At 41.6% G+C, this 20075-nt stretch overlaps 2 protein-coding genes across 2 annotated transcripts; one reads left to right on the top strand and one right to left on the bottom strand.

Moving 5' to 3' along the window:
- Window positions 1–3251: 3251 nt before the first annotated feature.
- On the bottom strand, window positions 3252–3845 carry LOC118411107. The gene has a single exon (XM_035813141.1). The coding sequence runs from the start codon at window positions 3843–3845 to the stop codon at window positions 3252–3254; it is 594 nt and encodes a 197-aa protein (XP_035669034.1).
- Window positions 3846–6520: 2675 nt separating this feature from the next.
- Window positions 6521–19566, top strand: LOC118411106 (lactadherin-like). Its single transcript, XM_035813140.1, has 12 exons — window positions 6521–6664; window positions 7287–7442; window positions 7832–7973; window positions 10130–10387; window positions 10479–10670; window positions 14140–14333; window positions 14730–14804; window positions 15123–15264; window positions 15640–15833; window positions 17248–17373; window positions 19067–19208; window positions 19556–19566. The coding sequence occupies exons 1-12, from the start codon at window positions 6521–6523 to the stop codon at window positions 19564–19566; spliced, it is 1776 nt and encodes a 591-aa protein (XP_035669033.1).
- Window positions 19567–20075: the final 509 nt, after the last annotated feature.

Here is a 20075-nt window from a genome sequence, read left to right as displayed (position 1 = left end):
GTTTCTTCGTCTTTTAAACTCATCTTGTATGTTGATTTTAAATGTGTTGCGTTTATATGTCAATAAAGATGATGTCAACCCCCCTTGTCCCCTCACTGGAATTTCACCAATCTGTCCCAGGTTTCTAGGCCAAATACCTCTAGCCTCGAAGGGAGTCCCCATGACCCATTTTCTTCCAGCGGCTGGAATTCCAGAAGCCCTGCCAACATTGGCTGCCTGATCTGGAATTTCAAACATTCCCGTTGAATAGCATTCCTGTTGACACGTGCCTGTACAATTCCTAGAAGTTTTGCAGACTGGCAACAATATACCATTTGGCTCGCCTCATGGCAGCTAGTGGATGCTATACTGTATTGGTGACGGAGGTAAAAGACTGAGGGAGATTCTTGCATCGACTATTATTGCTGTGGGTGGCGAAGACATCCATTGTGTGGACAGTTCAACCGTCAAGTTATCCAAAGGACTGGGATATTGCTGAGTAGGACAGTCGTGTGGATTAGGTGCAAGAAAGTTATTCAAGGAAATCTTCTAGTACTGAAGTGTTTGAAACAGTTGGTTCTTTCTTTTTTTTTTCTTCTCCACTATACTCCTCACAATAACCATGTTGTGTGTATATTATAGAAGTAGGGGAAGTGCATTACTGTTCATTGCTGATACATGTACAGATAGCTGATAGCAGTGCATTCCATTCCTGAGGGCTGGTTAGTTAACAGATCTTAACATGTACCAGGAATAGTACATTTCTCCTGGCTGTAGGTTTCAGTTACAGTTGGGCTGGCGAATTGTGCCAGAGATAGTGCGATACATGACAGGGAAGTTTCAGTCGATTCCCGGTTTCAGTTATGTTGATGTTCACCTCAATCGTCGCCATGGCAATAACGTTTTTATTGCCAGTCTTATTTCTGCTTTTTCATTCCTTCGGCCCTATGCCACCAACAAACGCAATGGCTGTGGTCTTATACTTATGACCTGCTCCACCTTTCGATACAAAATGGCAGGACAAAAATGCCAACGAGATTTTAAACTTGCAAAATAATATTATACAATCTTTAATGGCTATTGGTAATTTGTGCTCAGGTTGTGTAAGCTGACACGATTACGGGTCCGTTTACAATAGGGTTTTGGAAGCTAATGACCCTTGTGCTCATGGCAACGACTACAAAAGTGACTGCTCAAGGTACCGATTTAGGTATAAATGTTGACATTACCCAGGGATGGCCTAATGAAACTTCAATGAGTGTGGGGCGCGGGTATGGATCTTTGCTTACGTCATTGTTGTTTTATACTCGTAGTAATCAAACAAACTGCCTTTAAAACTAGAGTTCGGCGACCTCATACCTCCATGAAAATTTAGAGCTTTCGTAAATTTCATGCAATTGACTAACAACATAATTTATGCATGGTGTTGTTCATCATTGACAAACGTACACACGTCACAATTGTAAAATTCCCATTATTAATCATAAAGCGGTATTGCAATTTTTTACATAAATTATGCAAATAAGTTCCTCATTACTATATTTGGTATCTGCTTATATTCCACCTATCATAATTTTTTTATTTTTTAAATTTTTTTATTGATTTTCAAAGAAACGAAACACATACAAACACATGCATGGCACGTAAATCGTAAACAGAAAAAGACATGTGTGAACCTATAAAACTGATAAGTAAAACACAGTGAACTTAATAAGAAATGAAGTTCAAGAAATTATACCCCAATTACCGTTGCAGTAGTACATGAGACATATCAAATTATATATAACCAATCAATTTACCCCATTCCACCTATCATAATTAACATGTGTTACATATATTGAAGTCCAGTTATGGCAAACAATGGAATTATGCAATTTCCACATTAATTATGCAAATTAAGTCCTCACTTGCATAACATGTATATCATTATGAACATCTTTGCCAAAGGTACCCGCATGCCTAATATGATGCCAATTCGTCAATACTTTCTGCAGTTATCCTCTTTGGAATGTCTTGACAAAAACGCTCCTGCAGTTCCCAAATTGAATGTTAGGGGGCTGAAACTTGCCCCACTTTGTCATGACACTGAAAGCTATCTACCACCTAAATTGCAAGACCATATTACGTCCAAGACAAGAGATACATAGAAAAAACTGCTATGATTTAATATTGTCATTAATTATGATAATTTGCTCCTATTTCGCATAATAAGTATTTCATTTTGTACAACATTGTCTACATACCAAAAATCATGAAAATCCGTTGTTCCCTTCTTGAGTTATCCTCTTCAGAAGTTTTTGACAAAAATGCCCCTGCTATCCCAAAACTAGACGCTAGGGGGCCCAAACTAATGTCACTTCTTTCTGAGCACAAGAGCTATTTAATACTTAAAAATCGTGACCATAGCATGTTCAGAACACCGAAATAGCAAAACCGGAAATTGCGCTGCATTACCAAAGGGAGCCGCTAGGGGGCCCAAAATCTAATCATTTCCAGCCTACCAACACACTAAGTATGAAATCAATCCACCCAATCGTTCTTGAGTTATCTTGTTTACACACAGACAGACACACAAACACAGGGTAAAATATGATGAATTTATTTTAATATTACCTCCATTCCATTACATTTCATGGAAGTAACTAGACGCTAGGGGGCCCAAACTTATGTCACTTCTTCCTGAGCACAATTGTCTTACAACCTTTCCTATTGGACATCTGAAATTGTCTTCATTCATAGTTAGAGTATAAAAGACCTGTTTCTTGCAGATCACTTCAGTGTCACTGACGAAGGAAAGTGGATTCTTTCCGAAACGTCTGACCGTTTCAAAACCATATCCAGTTGCTTGAGTAACTATTTTTGGTGTACAAATAGTATACTAGTGGATTGACTGGTAGAAGCACAAGTCCTGGTACCCCTCCCCCCCGGAAATATAGGACATGGAAAAAAACATGGTAAGAAACGGCCAGTTTGCACAATGAAATTTTGAGTTGAAGACATAATCAAACAGTTTATGGAATAGTTGCAAAGGGAAGTACCAAAAAGTAGTAAATATTTGATTTCACCATCAGAAAGAGAGAAAATATCAAAAAGCGGGTGGGTGGATTTAGGATAGGCTTTGCCTACATGAAATAATTACTGGTCTTTGGTGCAAATGTACAGTTCTTAGATTATAACTGTCATCGGCACACCAAATCAGTGTGTGTCCTCATTAATGTCTTTGTACTTCCCACTCCACTGTGTCTCGTCCGCTGCCTGGTCCCGCAGCCATTTCAGCATTGCGGTGCCATCTTGACATTCTGATTGTAGTACAGTTTCTCGTCGTCAATCAGGCAGTCTAAAAGGCCTTCGCGGGGCCTACCTAATCTAGGTGTCAGTTTCTTGCTGAAGGCGATGTTGAGTGCCTTTTGGGCAGGGGATGAGTCCAGCATACGTAGGATGTGTCCCAAAATGTGCCATCTGCTCCGGTGTACTTCATTGTGTTGTGGAGACGTTTTGCACTGCTTGTAGAGGTTTTTGTTGCTGATGTAGTTGGGGTAGATGTAGCCTGCTATACACCTCAGCTGCTTTCGGTGCCATCTGTATATCTTACTAGCAAGCTGCTCCGTAAGCCCCCATGTCCCGGCGTTGTATAGCAGTACAGGTAGAACATACACATGGAAGAGCTTCAGCTTCAGTTCCAGAGAGACAGCTTTTGCTCCCCACATGTAGAACATGTTCTTCATGGCAAGGTTGGCCAGCTGCATTTTGCCCTCGATGTCATCTGTAATGCCGAGACGGAAGCCTACCGTCTTTGCCTTTCTCCATACTTCCTCTTCACGATCCGTTCTCCAGCAGATGTGCTGGCGTTGGCTTGCAGCTTCCATTCCGGCAGGATCTTGACAACGCTCTCATGTATATGTATCTCTTCTAGATGTTGGTGAGATGTGCTGAAGAAATCAAGATCGTCTGCATATTGAGTCTCAGGGTGTAGCCGAAGCCTCTTGTCTTCAGCGGGGGTGGGCGGGCAGCTCTTTCGCAAGTCACGGGGGACTGCCTCGCAGTAAATGTTGAAAAGCTGTGGGCTTAGGCTGTCACCCTGTGGTTAGCCTACAACTGCATAGAAAGGAGGGCTGTTTCACCACGTACAGGTACAGTGAGAGTTGTGTCGGTCAGCAGGGCCTGCACCATACGCACTGTGTCGTTGTCGTCTACCACATCTGTTAATACCGATAAGAGCTGAGCTCTGTCTACAGTATCAAATGCGCGGCTAAGATGAAAGATCGATTCCCAAGACGTGGACATCCCACATTTTTGTCATGACCAGGTCAGCAAGAATTCTCTTGGTAAAGACGATGTCGGCGGTGCTATGGCCTTGGCGGAAGGCTGACTGTGACCTCGGCAGATAGCGGGACACTTGTGGTTTACATCTCTCGAGCACAATAAGTGAGAAGATCTTTCTTACGCCGTTTAGTAACACTATCGGGCGAAGGCTGCTGCACGGGCCTCGTGGCTTGCCTGGTTTCTGTAGAGGGACCAGGATGCCTTGTCCTAAAGCTGGTATTACTTCTCCCTTGCTGAACATAGCGTTGATAATCTTTGCTATCGTGTTAGCCATGGGATCGTCGGGCTGGGCGGAGCAGTGCTTCAAAAGTTCATTTGCAACGCCGTCCGCCCAAATGCTGCGTCCGTTCTTAAGCCGTGAAGCTGTCGTAGCGACTTCTATGGCTGATACTGGGGTACAGAGGGGCGCTGCCTGTAACGGAGGGAGTGGGGCCGCATCGATGTTGAAAAGAGTGTTGAAGTACTTTGCGATGACTTTGGCCTGGTCTAAGGGTTTGACAAGCATCTCGCCATTGATGGAATGTATTGCGAGGAGTGTTCCACCACTGAACCTGAGGCTCTTCATGGCTGCAAACATTCTGGCATTGTCGCCCGTAATGGCCTCTACCTCTGATGCTTGGGTATGTAACTTAGCTTTGACCAGTTCACGTACCCGCTTGCGCTTATTGTTTTGTAGCCCCCTTCGCTCTGCCGTGAGCGCTTTTACCTTGTCGTGCATAGTGCGGGTCACAGTGCCCCTTTTCAGCTGCTGTATGCGTTGCCGCAGGTCTTTCTGATCTTTCGACATCTTTGCGACTAGAGGGTCTTCGGTATAAGTTTGTGTGCGTCTTCTGCGCTGTTCTATGCCCAGAACTTTCTTCCCCTGCTGTACCAGTAACGTCGCCGCTTCGTCCCAGGTGAGGGGTTCCTGTTCCATCACTACCACAGAAACAGCGGATCTCCACTGCTCCTGCTTTTCTTTGCTGCCTCGGAGCTCTTCCACCCGGATGGTCTTTGCCCGTGATGCTTGTTTGGAGAACCAAAGCTTTCGTGGAGAAGAGATGGTAGTGACCACCATGCGGTGGTCAGTGCTGATCTCTGGGACATGGTGAGCTCTGGCTTGTGTGACCATACGCTTCAGGCTGATTCGTCCGAGGACAAAATCAATTTGGTTTCGCACAGTTTTGTTGTTTTCCGTCCGGAAGCTGGACTCCCATGTGGTGATATGCTTTGGATGGTGTCAGAATAGAGTGTTGAGAGTCACTAAGCTGTGCTGTTGACAGAAGTGTAACAGACTGTTGCCATTCTCGTTTCGACGACTTTTACCCCATCGTTCGACCTCTTGGCCGACTCTGCCAGTTTGGAGTTAAAGTCCCCCACTAAGTACAATAAAGACCTTAAAGGATAGAAGTTAAAGGTTGCGGACAGTTGTAAGTAGAACCGTTCCCTCTCCTTGGGTTACCTCTGGCATGTCTGACTGGTTGGACTAAAGGCACAGACCACGACGAGGGGTTGAAAGGTTTGCTGCTTGAAACCGATCTTCACGCAAAATATGCGATCGCCAAATTGTTTGTATTCCTGAATTCGCTTAGCCAGCCAGCGGCTCACCCATATTTCCACTCCTCGTTGGTGGCCTTGATCTTGGCCTAGAAGCTTCAGGTGACCATGCCGCATGACTAGAGATACATCCCTTGCAACCTTGGTCTCTTGCAGACAACACACATCCACTCTCTTCTTTGCCTACAATGCTTCATTAATATGATTTTGAGCTAAAGTGGTAAGCAATCGTAATCTTTAAACACAAGAGTAGGGGTTTCAATTTCAAGTCCAGTGCTACTAAGGCAATAAATTGAAATTCCCCCTCTTCTCTATTTTCTGCCCAGGCTCATAATCTGCTTTGATGACGTTACCGAAAGTCTTCAAAACTATGCTATTATTTATGGCTACCACATATCAGTTCTGAGCATTAAAGAAAACAATCTAGAACCCTGGTAGCTAAATCTCTGAGTGAAAAACCAATATGAAATCCATGGCTGGTCAAGGAACTTGATTATAGGTTTTCGAATGTTCTTTTTTCAATGTTTATTTTTTTTGAGAAGCTAATGCAAAAATATCATCATCAGTCGCAAACAGAATCATCAGTGGCAAACAGAATACTACAGACCCCCATCACCCAAGGACATTTCAAACAACCTGGAACATAATTTGTTTTCCTTCAGTATGTCAGGTTCCACTTGGAATGGAATCCGGTGCCATACCCGACAGTGACATCACTGCATCCTCGTCCCATCGTGACTTTGCGCCATATCAGGGACGCCTAAACGGAGTTGCTGGCCATGGTGCGTGGGCCGCCAGGGCGAACGAAATCGGACAATGGTTGCAGGTAGGTATATCTTTTGACACATTCTTTACGCATATTTGAAAAAGAAGTATTTCCTGTTAACTTTTTATCCACCACAACACTCATGTTGGCAACTCTGTTATAATCGAAAACAAAATCTTACATGATCTGTTATGACATGTAGCGGTGCAAGTTTGGAAATACAGCATCAGCAGCAGTTAAACTTGTATTCATTGAAATTTTTTTGCCGATTTAAAAAAAAAAATAGGCAAAATCTTTTAGTTCAACAGTACTGGACTTTAATTTGGCGTGAAATGATAAGTTCGCTTTGTGCAATGTTGACTAACAGCTTGCAGTGGCTGTCAACTGTTTTCAGCTTTATCTTCTCGAGCAAACTTTTTTACATTTTAACAAAATAGATGATTTTTGAAGACTATGACTTTAAAGGCGACGTGGCTGCAACTTGATTAATTTTATGCATGTCGATACATTGCAAAACCCCATGAATATTATCGTTGTTTTATGATCAATTTAAGTTCTCGCTGTACGTGTAACTAGAATTAGTTGTTATACCGATATAATTCAGAAACGCTGTGTTCTGCAAAGCTGCTACTATTCGCGTCTCTACAAAAAAGACGCTATGATTATTATATTTGCCTTCTAGGTGGATTTGGGAGAGATAAAGCGCGTCACGGGTACGGTTATTCAGGGACGCCGCACAACCGATTATAGAGATCAGTTTGTGACGTCATACAAACTCCAGTATAGAGCAGTGTGGAACAGTTGGACGACATATACCAGCAGTGATGGCTCAGACAAGGTAACGTAGATACAAGTATGGAAATTAAAATTGATTTTGCCCCACGTCTATACGGGTATCTGTTGGTGGGTCATGTCCCTTTCAAAGTGCCACACTTCTACTTTATTTGTTTTACCAGCAGCGCACACTGCTCCAGCTCTTATCACTCTCGTTTCAAGGCAAATATCGCCTCACAACACTCCTCTATTCATCACGTCTGTTTGCTCAAGATGACATCTGGTTATTACACACCTACATGTATAATCGTGGTACGCTTTAAGCTTAAGCCCAACTATTGCTGTTCGTTGTTTATGAAATGCGAAAGATATCGACGTTGTCTGGTTGGTAATACTAGCAAACTTCTGACAGTTGGAAGAAGCCTTGATCTGAATCATCCGTTTATCTTGCAGGTTTTTACAGGCAACACAAACGCACTCTCACCTGTGACGAACCTTCTAGACAACCCAGTCAATGCCAGCCATGTGCGTTTCGTGGTTCAGTCTTGGCATACTCACATCTGCATGAGAGTTGAAGTTCTAGTATGCAGCACAGGTAAGTGTAACAATAACGATAACAACATTGTTATCGTTATCGTTCGTTATTGGGTGGGCCAACTACTCACTCTTTGCAGCCAGGGGCTGAATTGCGAGGAGCGTACAATATGCGGGGCTAAATCGCATCTTTACTTGCTGTTACATTTTTGTAGCATACCTTGAAGCTTTCTGGGAATATCCTTTTTCATGGTTCAAGGTAATACAATCGAATTAATGACGTAATAATTAGGCCGTATTACATTCTAACTTTAAAACCTTTATATATTATGTCTACATCATTCTCTAAAATTTTTCATATGATCGATATGATAAGTCTTTAAAGAGTTACTGGAGTTAGAAGGGGCACCGTGGTCTACAAAAGCCCCCCTCCCTCTCCCCCATCGTCCCAGATTGACCCAAACAGCCCGGTCTGAATAGGGTAAAACTAAAGAGTGAAAATATTGGAAATATGCGTATACAGGTAATTATCATATTTTGTCAGTCGCATCATCCAAAGCGTATTTTCGTCCCTGCAGAAACTACATCACCTGTGACAACTGGAATGACATCAGCTATGACAACAACTACAAGACCTAGTCCAGATGGTATGACAAGTTTGCTACCTCAATATATCTCGGAGTGATCAAATTATATGTCAAGTAGGAAGGGTCGTGATTATCTATTACACATGATGGTCAAATCTGGCCCCAAAATTTCCAGACTTCTATCTGGGGTTTTAGAACACGAATCATGTTCGGTCTGACGTGATCGAACAGAACGGGTGTTTTATTGGGGGTCACACGCGGTCACCCGCAGGTTGTTACAGTAAACACGCAGAAAACGCCCTTATTTTCCCGGGTACCGTGCGTCAGAAGAAAAACAAACATTTAACATGTGTACTAATGACTTTCGAAAGTTTGAATAAATCTCAAGAATAGACACACAGGACTCTGACCAATCAGAATGAGAGATACATAAATCAGAAGAGCAAAGAGCAAGGAGGAAAGATCAGACCCCGGAGGGAGGAATGATCATGAATACAGTACAGTAAAAATTTGAAAATGCTTGACATGCCAAGACGGCATTGTTTCGAATATTTTCTGTGGAAATTTTGGTTTCAAAATGCAATAGGTGATCTCCTTATGTACCAAAGAACAAATATGAATTTTCATAAATTCTACAAAGGAATTCAGACGAGTAGAGGAGAGGTCTAATGAGACCACGGTAGTTCTGACTCCGCCGCTAGGAGACGCTGCACCAGGGAGTGTTGACATAATTAGTTTCTTATCGGAGGATTAACGGCAAATTGTATTACCACTAATTAAAGGATTAACTATTTATTAAAAATGTATCGGATTAAGTATGGCTTCGTCTTGGTCAATATTGATCAACTGGGTACACCTATACAAGGGTAATGGTGTATACAGTACCGATGACGTGACATTACCCTATTGGATAAGTACTTATGGTATTATATATAAGATGAGGAGCCCAGTATGATTCACCCTCAGTGTATCAGAGTCATAACGATACGTCATCATGTTTGAACTGCAAGATATTGTAGCTGAGTCGATGGATGGACGGGCGTTAATATTAATGGCGTTACGTCGCAGTATAGCTCCTGCGCGCGCAACCTGCCGTTCTACTGACCCAGTGTATACAAGCGCTACAGGTTTCCTGACACAACAGCTGTTCAGCGAAAAGGAATCGACTTATCGTTGGAACAATATTAGAGTTTGGAAAACAAGATAGAGACAGTGGACAGGTTGTTTTTGGGAATGGATGCAGGGAAAAACCCTCTCTCAAAACTGAGCGAGGACCACTATTGGTCAGGCAGTAATTACCTCTAATCCCATAAGGAGAGCGTGCTCAGCCGTTATATATGGCATTCCGATCCAGTCCACATAAGAAAATTTCAAAATACAACTGCTGGGGAAATGACCATAGTTGCTTCAGAATTGTACAAATCATCATACAAATCATTACAAAACATCCAAAGTGTGGATAAATTGAGGTGAGGTTGTGAGTACAGCCAATGATTCAACCAACATGTAATTTTTCTAATGGTAAAGATAACTTTAAGTAAAAACACTAAAACACTTACCGTCCCCTTTAAATCTTGAAATTTACCTTAAAAGGTTATCATGCATTCTTTTTCCCGGCATCTCTATCCAGTATTTTGTTCCTCAAAGCACGTGGCAAATGGAACTCTGACCTGGGACCTTCCCGGGGTCAAATCTTCGCCCTTCATTTTCGAGGTCAAGGTCAACACCAGCGGCAGTGGATCGGGCCTCATCTACCTCTACCGGTGGGGGGACAACACGACGGAGAATCAGGATGGGTATCGCGTTGAACTCAGATGTGGACAGTCTCAGATAGCGAGAACTACAAATGACACAGGCAGGGACACCGTTGCGAACAACTATTCAACAGGTAAAATGGTCTGCTGTGGTGATTGCATTTGTTGATTCTTATATCCGTTGATTGTATTTTTGACTATTTTGATCTATTTCGGAATATTCAGATATCACATCGGCTGAAGAGTTCCGAAGGTTCTGGATCTGCTGGTCGAAAGGCGGAAGTGTTGGTGTGGGCAGGGCTGGAGAGGTGGAACCCTTCATGAGCTGGACAGATCCTCATCCCGTTACTGACATTGGTAAAGTGGGGTACGGGACTTGGGATGTACCTGGATACTTCATGTTCCACTGTACTCGAGGTAATGGAACGTAACTTATTTTACGGTATCCACACTTATAGTATTACGTTGAATCTTGCAAGCATAGTCAAACTAAGAGAAGAGAGCTAGATACAATAAGGAAGAACAATTTGGAGACAAAGACTTCATCTAGACAGGATCTGAAAAGTTGCACATAGTCATTTGGGACATCAGTTTGCCTCCAAATTCAAATCAGTAAATAGAAAGACCAATACTAAAAAAAAATCCTGTATAATCTCGTGGGGGAAAATTCTGACGCCCTTCTTTCTGTTCAAACTTCAAACTTCAGATGGATTTCCCGGAGTGTGTGTTGACCCACCGACCCAAGCCAACACTACCGGTCCCGTGTGTGACTGCCCTTATCTGCTGGGGGAGAACTGCACCTACCCATGTTCTCCGGGATATCACGTCATTTCCGGTGACGTCATAACCAGAACTTGCACGGCAAACGGGTCATGGACAGAACTGGATCTTTTCTGCAATGGTACGAAATCTAGAAAAAAAACCCCATAAGAACAGATATGGGAGCTGTTACATGTATGTGAAAAAAAGACATTTGCCACATTTTCCCAACATTTTGCACTTCTACACATGCTAAATCTTTAAAAGATTACATCTTTGATTTGACAGTTCAAATTAGAACACAAAGTCGGATAAAAACACAAAGTTGCCGATTGTACGGTATTGATCATGTAGATCTGTTGCGACAGTACCTTGTCATTCTGTTTCGTTACCTTCACGTTACGTTTGCTACCTTCACCAAGATGATTACATTTTACAATGGTTGTGGATGTAAGTTTACAGCATAACAAGAGAATGTGTAGATGAACTGTCGTGATATTTTGTCGGTGGATACCTGTCGAGTAAACGAAGATCAAATTTAAAAAGGGGTCTCCTGGTGTCTCTCTACGGTACTGCAGAGGACCTTGTATGTTTGTGTGCTTGTATATGTTACCAGCTTCTCGAATAGCTGGATCGTTATCGTTCACGTGTATTTAGCTTCCTAATGCCGCAAGTATGAAATTGACATCATTTAACACAACGGAATCGTAAGATTTTTCCTTTAGTTATGCAGTTTTGTTCTCATTTGCATAATTGATACGTGTCACATCTTCTATCATAGAATGCAGTGGATCTATAAACTTCACCATTAATACTGAAAATTAGATACTGATTGGCATCATTTGCAATTGTTAATAGAAAAAAATCATTGATGAGAATATCTAGTCATTGCGTATTACATATTTTGTTTTAGGTCAAGAATGTTATATTTCCTTTCCGCAATACTGGTGGTATTGTCAGACTTAGTCGACATTACTTTTTCTTGTAGCTGTTCTTGAACGTTTTCTTTTTAGCTAACTAAAACATAGTTCCGCTTGTGATGTTCTCCCAGCCTGTAGTAATCCTCTTGGAATGGAATCCGGTGCCATTCCTGATGGCAGCATCACTGCATCCTCAACCCGATGGGACCGTTGTTGTGGTACTAGTCGTTGGGAACCTTACAAAGGGCGTTTAAACGGCGCAGAGTCCTGGACAGCAACGTGGAATTTCATCGGAGAGTGGCTGCAGGTAGGCAGAGATCTTCCTAAACTAAACGCTTAAATTCTTTATGTTACAACCTTTTGCAAAATTGACGATGTTCTGTAAATGCCTTCATAATGCAACATTAAAAAAAGGTTACCTGAAGTGTTCGGTAAATCCTCACTTTCTTTCATCAGGCAGGGATCCTTATCAAATTGCACTCGATACCGGAACATTAACACCATCCTTCGGTCCGAATTGTCGGCTAAGAAAATCTTTTTTTTTATGTTTTGACTTCTGATTTTTTCTGTGCATTAAGAATGTCTCACTGCAAAATTGATAATAACCAATGTGCCTAATTTCAGCATACATGTCTTAACCCTCAAACACCCGAGTGGGGTCCGTTTGACCCCAGGCGTTAATTTTGCAGTGCCATTTGAACATTTTCAATCTGCAGAAAAATTCCTTCTGTGACTTTGTCAGTCAATATCCGCCATAACTTCTCCTAAGTTTTGACGAAGATTGGTACAATACTGTGGAAGCTATAAAGGGAAGTCTGTGTTAAGTCCGTCTGGGGTCCAGATTTATGCATACATTATGATGATGAGCTGGAATTAGCAACACATTAATATGTCAAAATATTCCTATTACATTCACGAAGCAATGTATGTTCAATGACCACCGATAAGTATTGGAACTGAGATTTTATGAACAAAACATTTGGGGTCCCACTCGGTCATTTTAGTCGTAAAAAAATGCCTGGTGCTTGAGGGTTAAAGAAATACTTCTTGCCTCTAAAGAAGGATTCTATAACGAAGAGCAAACATTGTCTTTCAGGTGGATTTAGGGGAATTAAAGCGCGTCACGGGTACAATCATTCAGGGTCGACATTATCATGAGCACCAGTGGGTAACATCGTACAAACTCCAGTACAGTGCAGATCGGATTACATGGACGACATATGCTGGCACCAATGGCTCAGAAACGGTACCTCTGCGTTTTTTTACTACAAAATACAACGAAGTCACATAAAGCATTAATATTGTACGGCAAAACAGTTTAGATGTGCACATTGGTTTTGATCTGTGCTAATGGTATCATGGTCTCGGGCGGGAAAAAGCTCAGTGCTAGTAATAAAGATCTACAGCTGGATAAAACATATGCCAGAATGGAAGGGAATCAACCTCAAGAAAATTATCCGTTCACCTTTAGGTTTTTCCATGCAACGTAGACATGAGCACCCCTGTCACGAACCTACTAGACAACCCAGTTGATGCCCGTTATGTGCGTTTTGTGGTCCAGTCCTGGCACGGTCGCATTTCCATGAGGGCGGAGATTTTGGGCTGTAATATCAGTAAGTGTCAACCCAGATGAAAATTTTTTTGGGAACTTTTTATTTGCCACATTGATTCGTTTATGTGAAATACCTTCGCGTGCACATTGAATTTCGCCCGTTTTCTATCATATCTTAAATCGTACAAAGCAGTTGCAAAATGAGCATTTATGTACTGAAAATCTATACTATAAATATAAAGTCGCAAAAGGCCTCTTTGAATGTACTTTGTCTATATTGAGAACGTACTGATTGTGTCGTAAACTCACCACCACCATAAAATGTATTCTAAAGAACTTGAATGTTATCCAGCCAGTATTTTTTTCTGAAACATTTATCAGGCAAATGCAGGTCTTTTCCACAAATAATTACTGTATTGTGCAAAATTCTTCGTGTTGTTTAACGAGGCCCAGAGTTAGATGCACGGCTTAATGATGTAAAAGTCTTCCCGTACAATATAACTAACCATGTACCTGGAAAGCTGATGCGTATGACCGGTCAAGTCGAATGACTAACGCACACTAGCTGAATAGCTATATAGAAATGTACTTATTGTTATATTCAAGTACTGTAAGTAGGAAACAACACTGTCTTTGTCAATAGTTTCATCCTCAGCCTCGGTTGCCCCAGCCTGCCCTCGTCTACTTGGAATGGAATCTGGTGACATAGCTGATGGCAGCATCACTGCGTCCTCGTTCCATCGTGAAGCCTCTTATACGTACGGTCTCGAGCCTCGCTACGGTCGGTTAAACGCAGCTCCTACACGCGCCTGGACAGCGGGGTACAACTTCGTCGGACAATGGTTTCAGGTAGGCATACACCTTTATAGAACAATTGTGCAAAGATACTAGTCGCAAAAGTGACGAATTTCATAAATGCCTTTTTCGAGCGAGTGCATCTTTTGAATCCAGGGCTTTTACAACACAACGTTGATAAGATTTATCTGGCCAACGGTTCAGTATAGCTCCTTAGTCTTTTTCATCAGGTGAGCCTGATTCTAGCTCTTGCCGCAACACCACCATGAGGCCCCACATGCCGCCCCAAAAGACCGTTCGGTGATTCTTTGGACTTGTAATTTGCAGGCATTTGCTGCATTAAGAAAGTGTATGTACAAAATTGGTATCCGATAATATGGCCTAAGTTCAGCATACATACATTTACTCTTCTTGTGTCTTATTCTGCATTCTATAAAAAATGTCTTTCAGGTGGATTTAGGGAAAATGAAGCTCGTCATGGGCACCATCATTCAGGGTCGACTTGATCACGAGGAGCGCCATTGGGTGACGTCATACAAACTCCAATACAGCGCAGATAGGGTTACTTGGACAACATATGCCGGCAATAATGGATCAGAAATGGTATTTCAAATATCAAAATTATACGGTACTATAAAGCTATACTATCATATAGAGCATTAATTTTGTATGTCAAAACGCTCCTTTGGTGTTGATTTGCGCTATTGTGTTTTTTTTTGTTGGTCTCGGACGAAATGTTCGGAGATATTGAACGTGATGAAAATCTGGAGGTGAATCAAATATACGACACAAAAGAACAAATTAATAAAATGTAATAATCTAAATTCCGTTTTCACCTCTTAGGTCTTTCCAGGCAATGTCGACATGAGCATCCCTGTCACGAACCTACTGGACAACCCAGTTGATGCCCGTCATGTGCGTTTCGTCGTCCAGTCCTGGAATAATCACATTTCCATGAGGGTGGAGATTGTTGGCTGTAACACTAGTAAGTGTTAAAACTGATGAATATTCACGATATCTTAAGGTGCACTCTTTAATTGATTCTTTTGCATAATTGATGTAGAATGGAACATTCGTAAACAATCATACGGACGAAAACAGATCTATACGTAACAGTTTCTGAATCGTTATCAGACAGTGCATCAGATTTTGATGCTCAGCTATAGGAGATTAACTAGTCGTTCCGTTCAATATAACCAGCCGTGTAACTGTAAAGCTGGTGTCTAGAGTCGGTTACGTCGCTTGACTAATACGGAATCAGATGAAGAGCAATATACAAGTGTAGTTGCAGGTATTGTAGAGGGCCTAGGGGAAACAGCTCTCTCTCTTTGCTAATATCTCTTTGTACTTGAACTCTCAGCTGCAGTCGCGCCCGTCTGTCCGTATCTTCTTGGAATGGAATCTGGTGCCATACCTGATGGCAGCATCACTGCATCTTCGTTCCATCGTGAAAGTTCCTCTAGTTACGGTCTCGAGCCTCGCTACGGCCGGTTAAACGTCGCGCCTACACGCGCCTGGACAGCAAAGTACAACCTCGTCGGTCAATGGTTGCAGGTAGGCAGACATCTTCATTAACGCAGCAAGCGCGTTCTTTATTGAATTTCTATTGAATTGTTTGTTTGTCTGTTTATTTATTTGCACAACAAAATGATAATAAATACAGAAAAGAATAAAACATAAAACACGTGCAGGAGGAGAGGAAAACCTTAACAGTTTATGCTGTGCCCTCCTCCTCTATGCTTACACAAGATGTATGATCAATGAAATCAATAAATAACGAACATAAGTAACTAACACAATCATATGTTATAATAATACAACAATTGCTATAATACAATACGATGGACAGGTTTGCGAATCTTAGTGATCCAGAACACCAGTCTACCACATAAAGAATGAATAAAGAAATGACTGCCTTATTGGTTGTGATTTTTGCTACAACGGCTATGTTGCATATTTTCAAAATTTAGCCATCTTGTCTTTTTTACCAATCTTGTTTTTTCACCCTATCTCAGTATATATTTGAATTCTGCACATGATGCCATCCATAAAATCTACTTGCTGTGGCCTTATCACCAAATTTCAGAATACAGAGTGTGTCATGAAGAGATATAGTTAGATCTGGTCTTCTTGCCTCTTATTTTGCATTCTATAACAGAAATTGCATTTCAGGTGGATTTAGGGGAAATGAAGCGCGTCATGGGCACCATCATTCAGGGTCGACTTGATCATCAGGACCGCCATTGGGTGACGTCATACAAACTCCAATACAGTGCAGACCGGATTACTTGGACAACATGTGCCAGTAGTAATGGCTCAAAAATGGTATTTCAAATATCAAAATATTTTACTTGTTTTAAATTCCCAGACCAAAACAATATACAATGTACAATAAGACTAAAACAATATACAAAATACAACAAAGTCACATATTGTCACAAAAAAGAAAACAGATGCACAGTAAAAGTCACGTGATGACAGAACAAAAATTATTAGAATATGCACTATCTACAAGGTGACAAATACGATGGTGGATGTACCAAATACTGCTCCTACTATAAGTACTACCGATGTAAGCTCAGAAAAGATCAAGAAATAGACAATGCTTTCAGGTACCAGAGTTATCCACCTAGGATTGATATGTTCAATTTTTTAAAGCAGAGCGGAACTCGTTGCCATCAAGTATCCCCATTAAATAGCATTAGAATTGCAGAGGATACCCGTGTTACGCCTAAGGGTGGTTATACAGGCTACATAGATACATTTACAAAGGCTGGTGCGTTACCCCAAAGGCCGGTTACACTGACCATACAGATACAGATACCTAATAAGCATTAGATTTATATGACAAAGCCCATTCTATCCAATGCTTTTGATGTATTGTTGATCTCGAGCGTAATGTGCGGAGTAAAATGTACAACACAAAAGAGTTAAAATACCCTAATCTTCATTATGCCTTTACCTTCAGGTCTTTCCAGGCAATGTCGACATGAGCCTCCCTGTCACGAACCTACTAGACAGCCCAGTTGATGCCCGTTATGTGCGCTTTGTGGTCCTGTCCTGGAATGATCGCATTGCCATGAGGGTGGAGATTGTGGGTTGCAACACTAGTAAGTGTCGTTTCTGTGGCTTAATGGGCTCAGAACCAAGAGGTCCAAGGTTCCATACCCGATATGTCCCCGATGTTGAGCCTTTTAAGGGACTTTCCCTTACAGTGGAGTGACGCCCACCGAATCTCTCGCCAAATTTCTCAAAAGTGTGTCAAAACGCACATACGGATTCGGTGTGCAAATGCATAAGCCATTACGTATGTGCCAACGTTTGTTACCAAGAGCCATAAAATGTATGCATTATTTATCACTAGTAAGTGTCAACATGGATATTTTTTTGTAAAAGCTTCAGGTGGGCTCTTGAATTTTTTTTAAATTCATTGTAACCTTCAAGGACAGACCTTTTGTCACAAAAGGATTGGAACAGATCAAGCAGGTAGCATTTTCTGAACCATCATTAGGCAAATGCATTTTTTCCTCAAGAATCATTGCATTTTGAGAATTTATCGAGTCGTGTAAGGATGTCCTGAGTTGGATGCACAGCTTTAGAAGGAAATCCAAGTCTTCCCGCAAACCGTTTTACTGGAAATGTGGTATGTAAGGACGGTTACGTTGCTTGACTAATACAGAAAATAATTGAGAGTTATAAACAAGTATAGTTATCAGGACTTTAAGTTGGAAACCTCTCAAAGCCTGTCTCAACACACTTGTAATGGTGGTTTCATCTACTTGAATTCTTAGCTGCCTTGGTCCCTGCCTGTCCACACCTACTTGGGATGGAATCTGGAGCCATACCTGATGACAGCATCACTGCATCCTCGGTCTTCCTTAATAATGGTCGTACTGCTGGTCTCGAGCCTTACCGAGGGCGATTAAACGCCGGTGGTGCATACCACCCATTAGCCTGGTCACCCAGCCATAACGTTATCGGGGAGTGGCTACAGGTAGGCAGACATCCTCATAAACTTAACCCTGCTGGTATTTACGTTTAGATCCTTATTATAAAAGTGACTATTTTCGTAAAATGCCTTCAAAAGGTGGATGAATCGCGAGAATTTATATTTCTTGCAACGCAGCCTTGAAGAAAATTGCCTGCCCAAAGTTCGATAACTGTATTACTCCTTACCGCAACATTTCGGTCCAAAATGACGACGAAGAAAATATTTTCCAGGTTTTATAATTATAAAATTTTGACTTGAGATTCCCCACATTTCTTTTTGCATTGAGAATGTCTAAGAACGAAATCAGTATCCGCCAATGTGGCGCTAATCTTATCATGCAATGTATGTCCTCAAGATATAGTTAGAACTGTTCTTTCTCCATCTTATTTCTTATTCCGTATAGAGATACAGCCTTTGTCTTCCAGGTGGATTTAGGGGAAATGCAGCGCGTCATGGGCACTATCATACAGGGTCGGCTTTATCATGTCCAAGAGTGGGTGACGTCGTACAAGCTTCAGTACAGTACAGATCGGATTTCTTGGACAACATATGCCAGCAGTAATGGCTCAGAAATGGTATCTCAAATATGAAAATATTCATTTTTTCTAGAGTTGATAAAATACAACGAGATCATATAGAGCATAGATTTTATATTTCAAAACGAATTTAAACCCTTGATTTTGATTTGATATTGTTGGTCTCGGATACTGTTGGTCATTGAGAGTATTGGAGATCTAGAGCTGAGTCTAAAATATGACACAAAATAACCTAATCTTAACTTTTCGTTTACCTTCAGGTCTTCCCAGGCAACGTCGACGTAAGCCTCCCTGTTACGAACCTACTGAACAACCCAGTTGTTGCCCGTTACGTGCGTTTCGTGGTTCAGTCCTGGCATAACCGCATCGCTATGAGGGTGGAGATTGTGGGCTGTAACACCAGTGAGTTTCGATCCGGATGACAACTTCTAATATCTTTAGGAAGACTTTTAGAACTACTCTTTTCTATGATCAAGGTGGAATTCAAGGAAACATTCAAGGATTAACATTATATTACATAAGGATGAGAAAAGATTCAGTGTGTAACATTTTTTGAAATATGAGAAGACTGTAAATCAGAGCTAGATGCGCAGCTATAGAAGGTAAAAACTGAGTCTTTCCGTACCGTATGAATAGCCATGTGACTGAAAAGCTAGTATGTAGCGCTTGACTAACTCAGAATTCGATTGAGAGCCATATACAAGTGTAGCCAAAGGTATTGCAACATCATATTTTTCTTTTTCCCCCAGATTCACTGTAGTTTGAGAATCCACCGGTTTTTAAACGGACGTCAGAGCTAGATTCTCAGCTATAGAAAGCAAAAAAAAACAGTATAACCAGCCGCGTGACTGTTACGGTGGTGTGGAAGGGCGATTAAGTTACGCGATTTATGCATAATCAAATGAATAGCTATTAAGAAATGTACTTAGAACTATGATAAATGAATAGCACAATACTTGCTAACGTTTACATCTACTTGATCCCTCAGCGGCAGTCCCCCTCCCTGCCTGTCCTCAACCTCTTGGGATGGAATCCGGTGCCATACCTGATGGCAGCATCACTGCACCTTCGTCCTTGATTAATAGTGTTGGTCGTAGTGTTGGCCTCGAGCCCTACAAGGGACGGTTAAACGGAAGAGCCGCCTGGACATCACATCACAACTATATCGGACAGTGGTTGCAGGTAGTCAGACTTCAATTACTAGACACTCTTGTCCTGTACATTGTATCCCTGTTGAAGATGTTACACTTTTCGGTTAATGCGTTCGTT

The sequence above is a fragment of the Branchiostoma floridae genome, chromosome 3 (assembly GCF_000003815.2).
Source record: "Branchiostoma floridae strain S238N-H82 chromosome 3, Bfl_VNyyK, whole genome shotgun sequence".
NCBI lineage: Eukaryota > Metazoa > Chordata > Leptocardii > Amphioxiformes > Branchiostomatidae > Branchiostoma > Branchiostoma floridae.
The sequence above is the reverse complement of the archived record's forward strand: the minus strand, read 5'-3'. Positions and strand labels throughout refer to the sequence as shown.

Coding starts and splice junctions, on each gene's coding strand:
- LOC118411107 (XM_035813141.1), bottom strand. CDS start 3,845: ATGGAAGCTGCAAGCCAACGCCAGCACATCTGCTGGAGAACGGATCGT.
- LOC118411106 (XM_035813140.1), top strand. CDS start 6,521: ATGGAATCCGGTGCCATACCCGACAGTGACATCACTGCATCCTCGTCC. Junction 7,974..10,129: donor AGTTCTAGTATGCAGCACAG/GTAAGTGTAACA, acceptor ATCTCTATCCAG/TATTTTGTTCCTCAAAGCAC. Junction 14,805..15,122: donor ATCACGAGGAGCGCCATTGG/GTGACGTCATAC, acceptor TTCACCTCTTAG/GTCTTTCCAGGCAATGTCGA.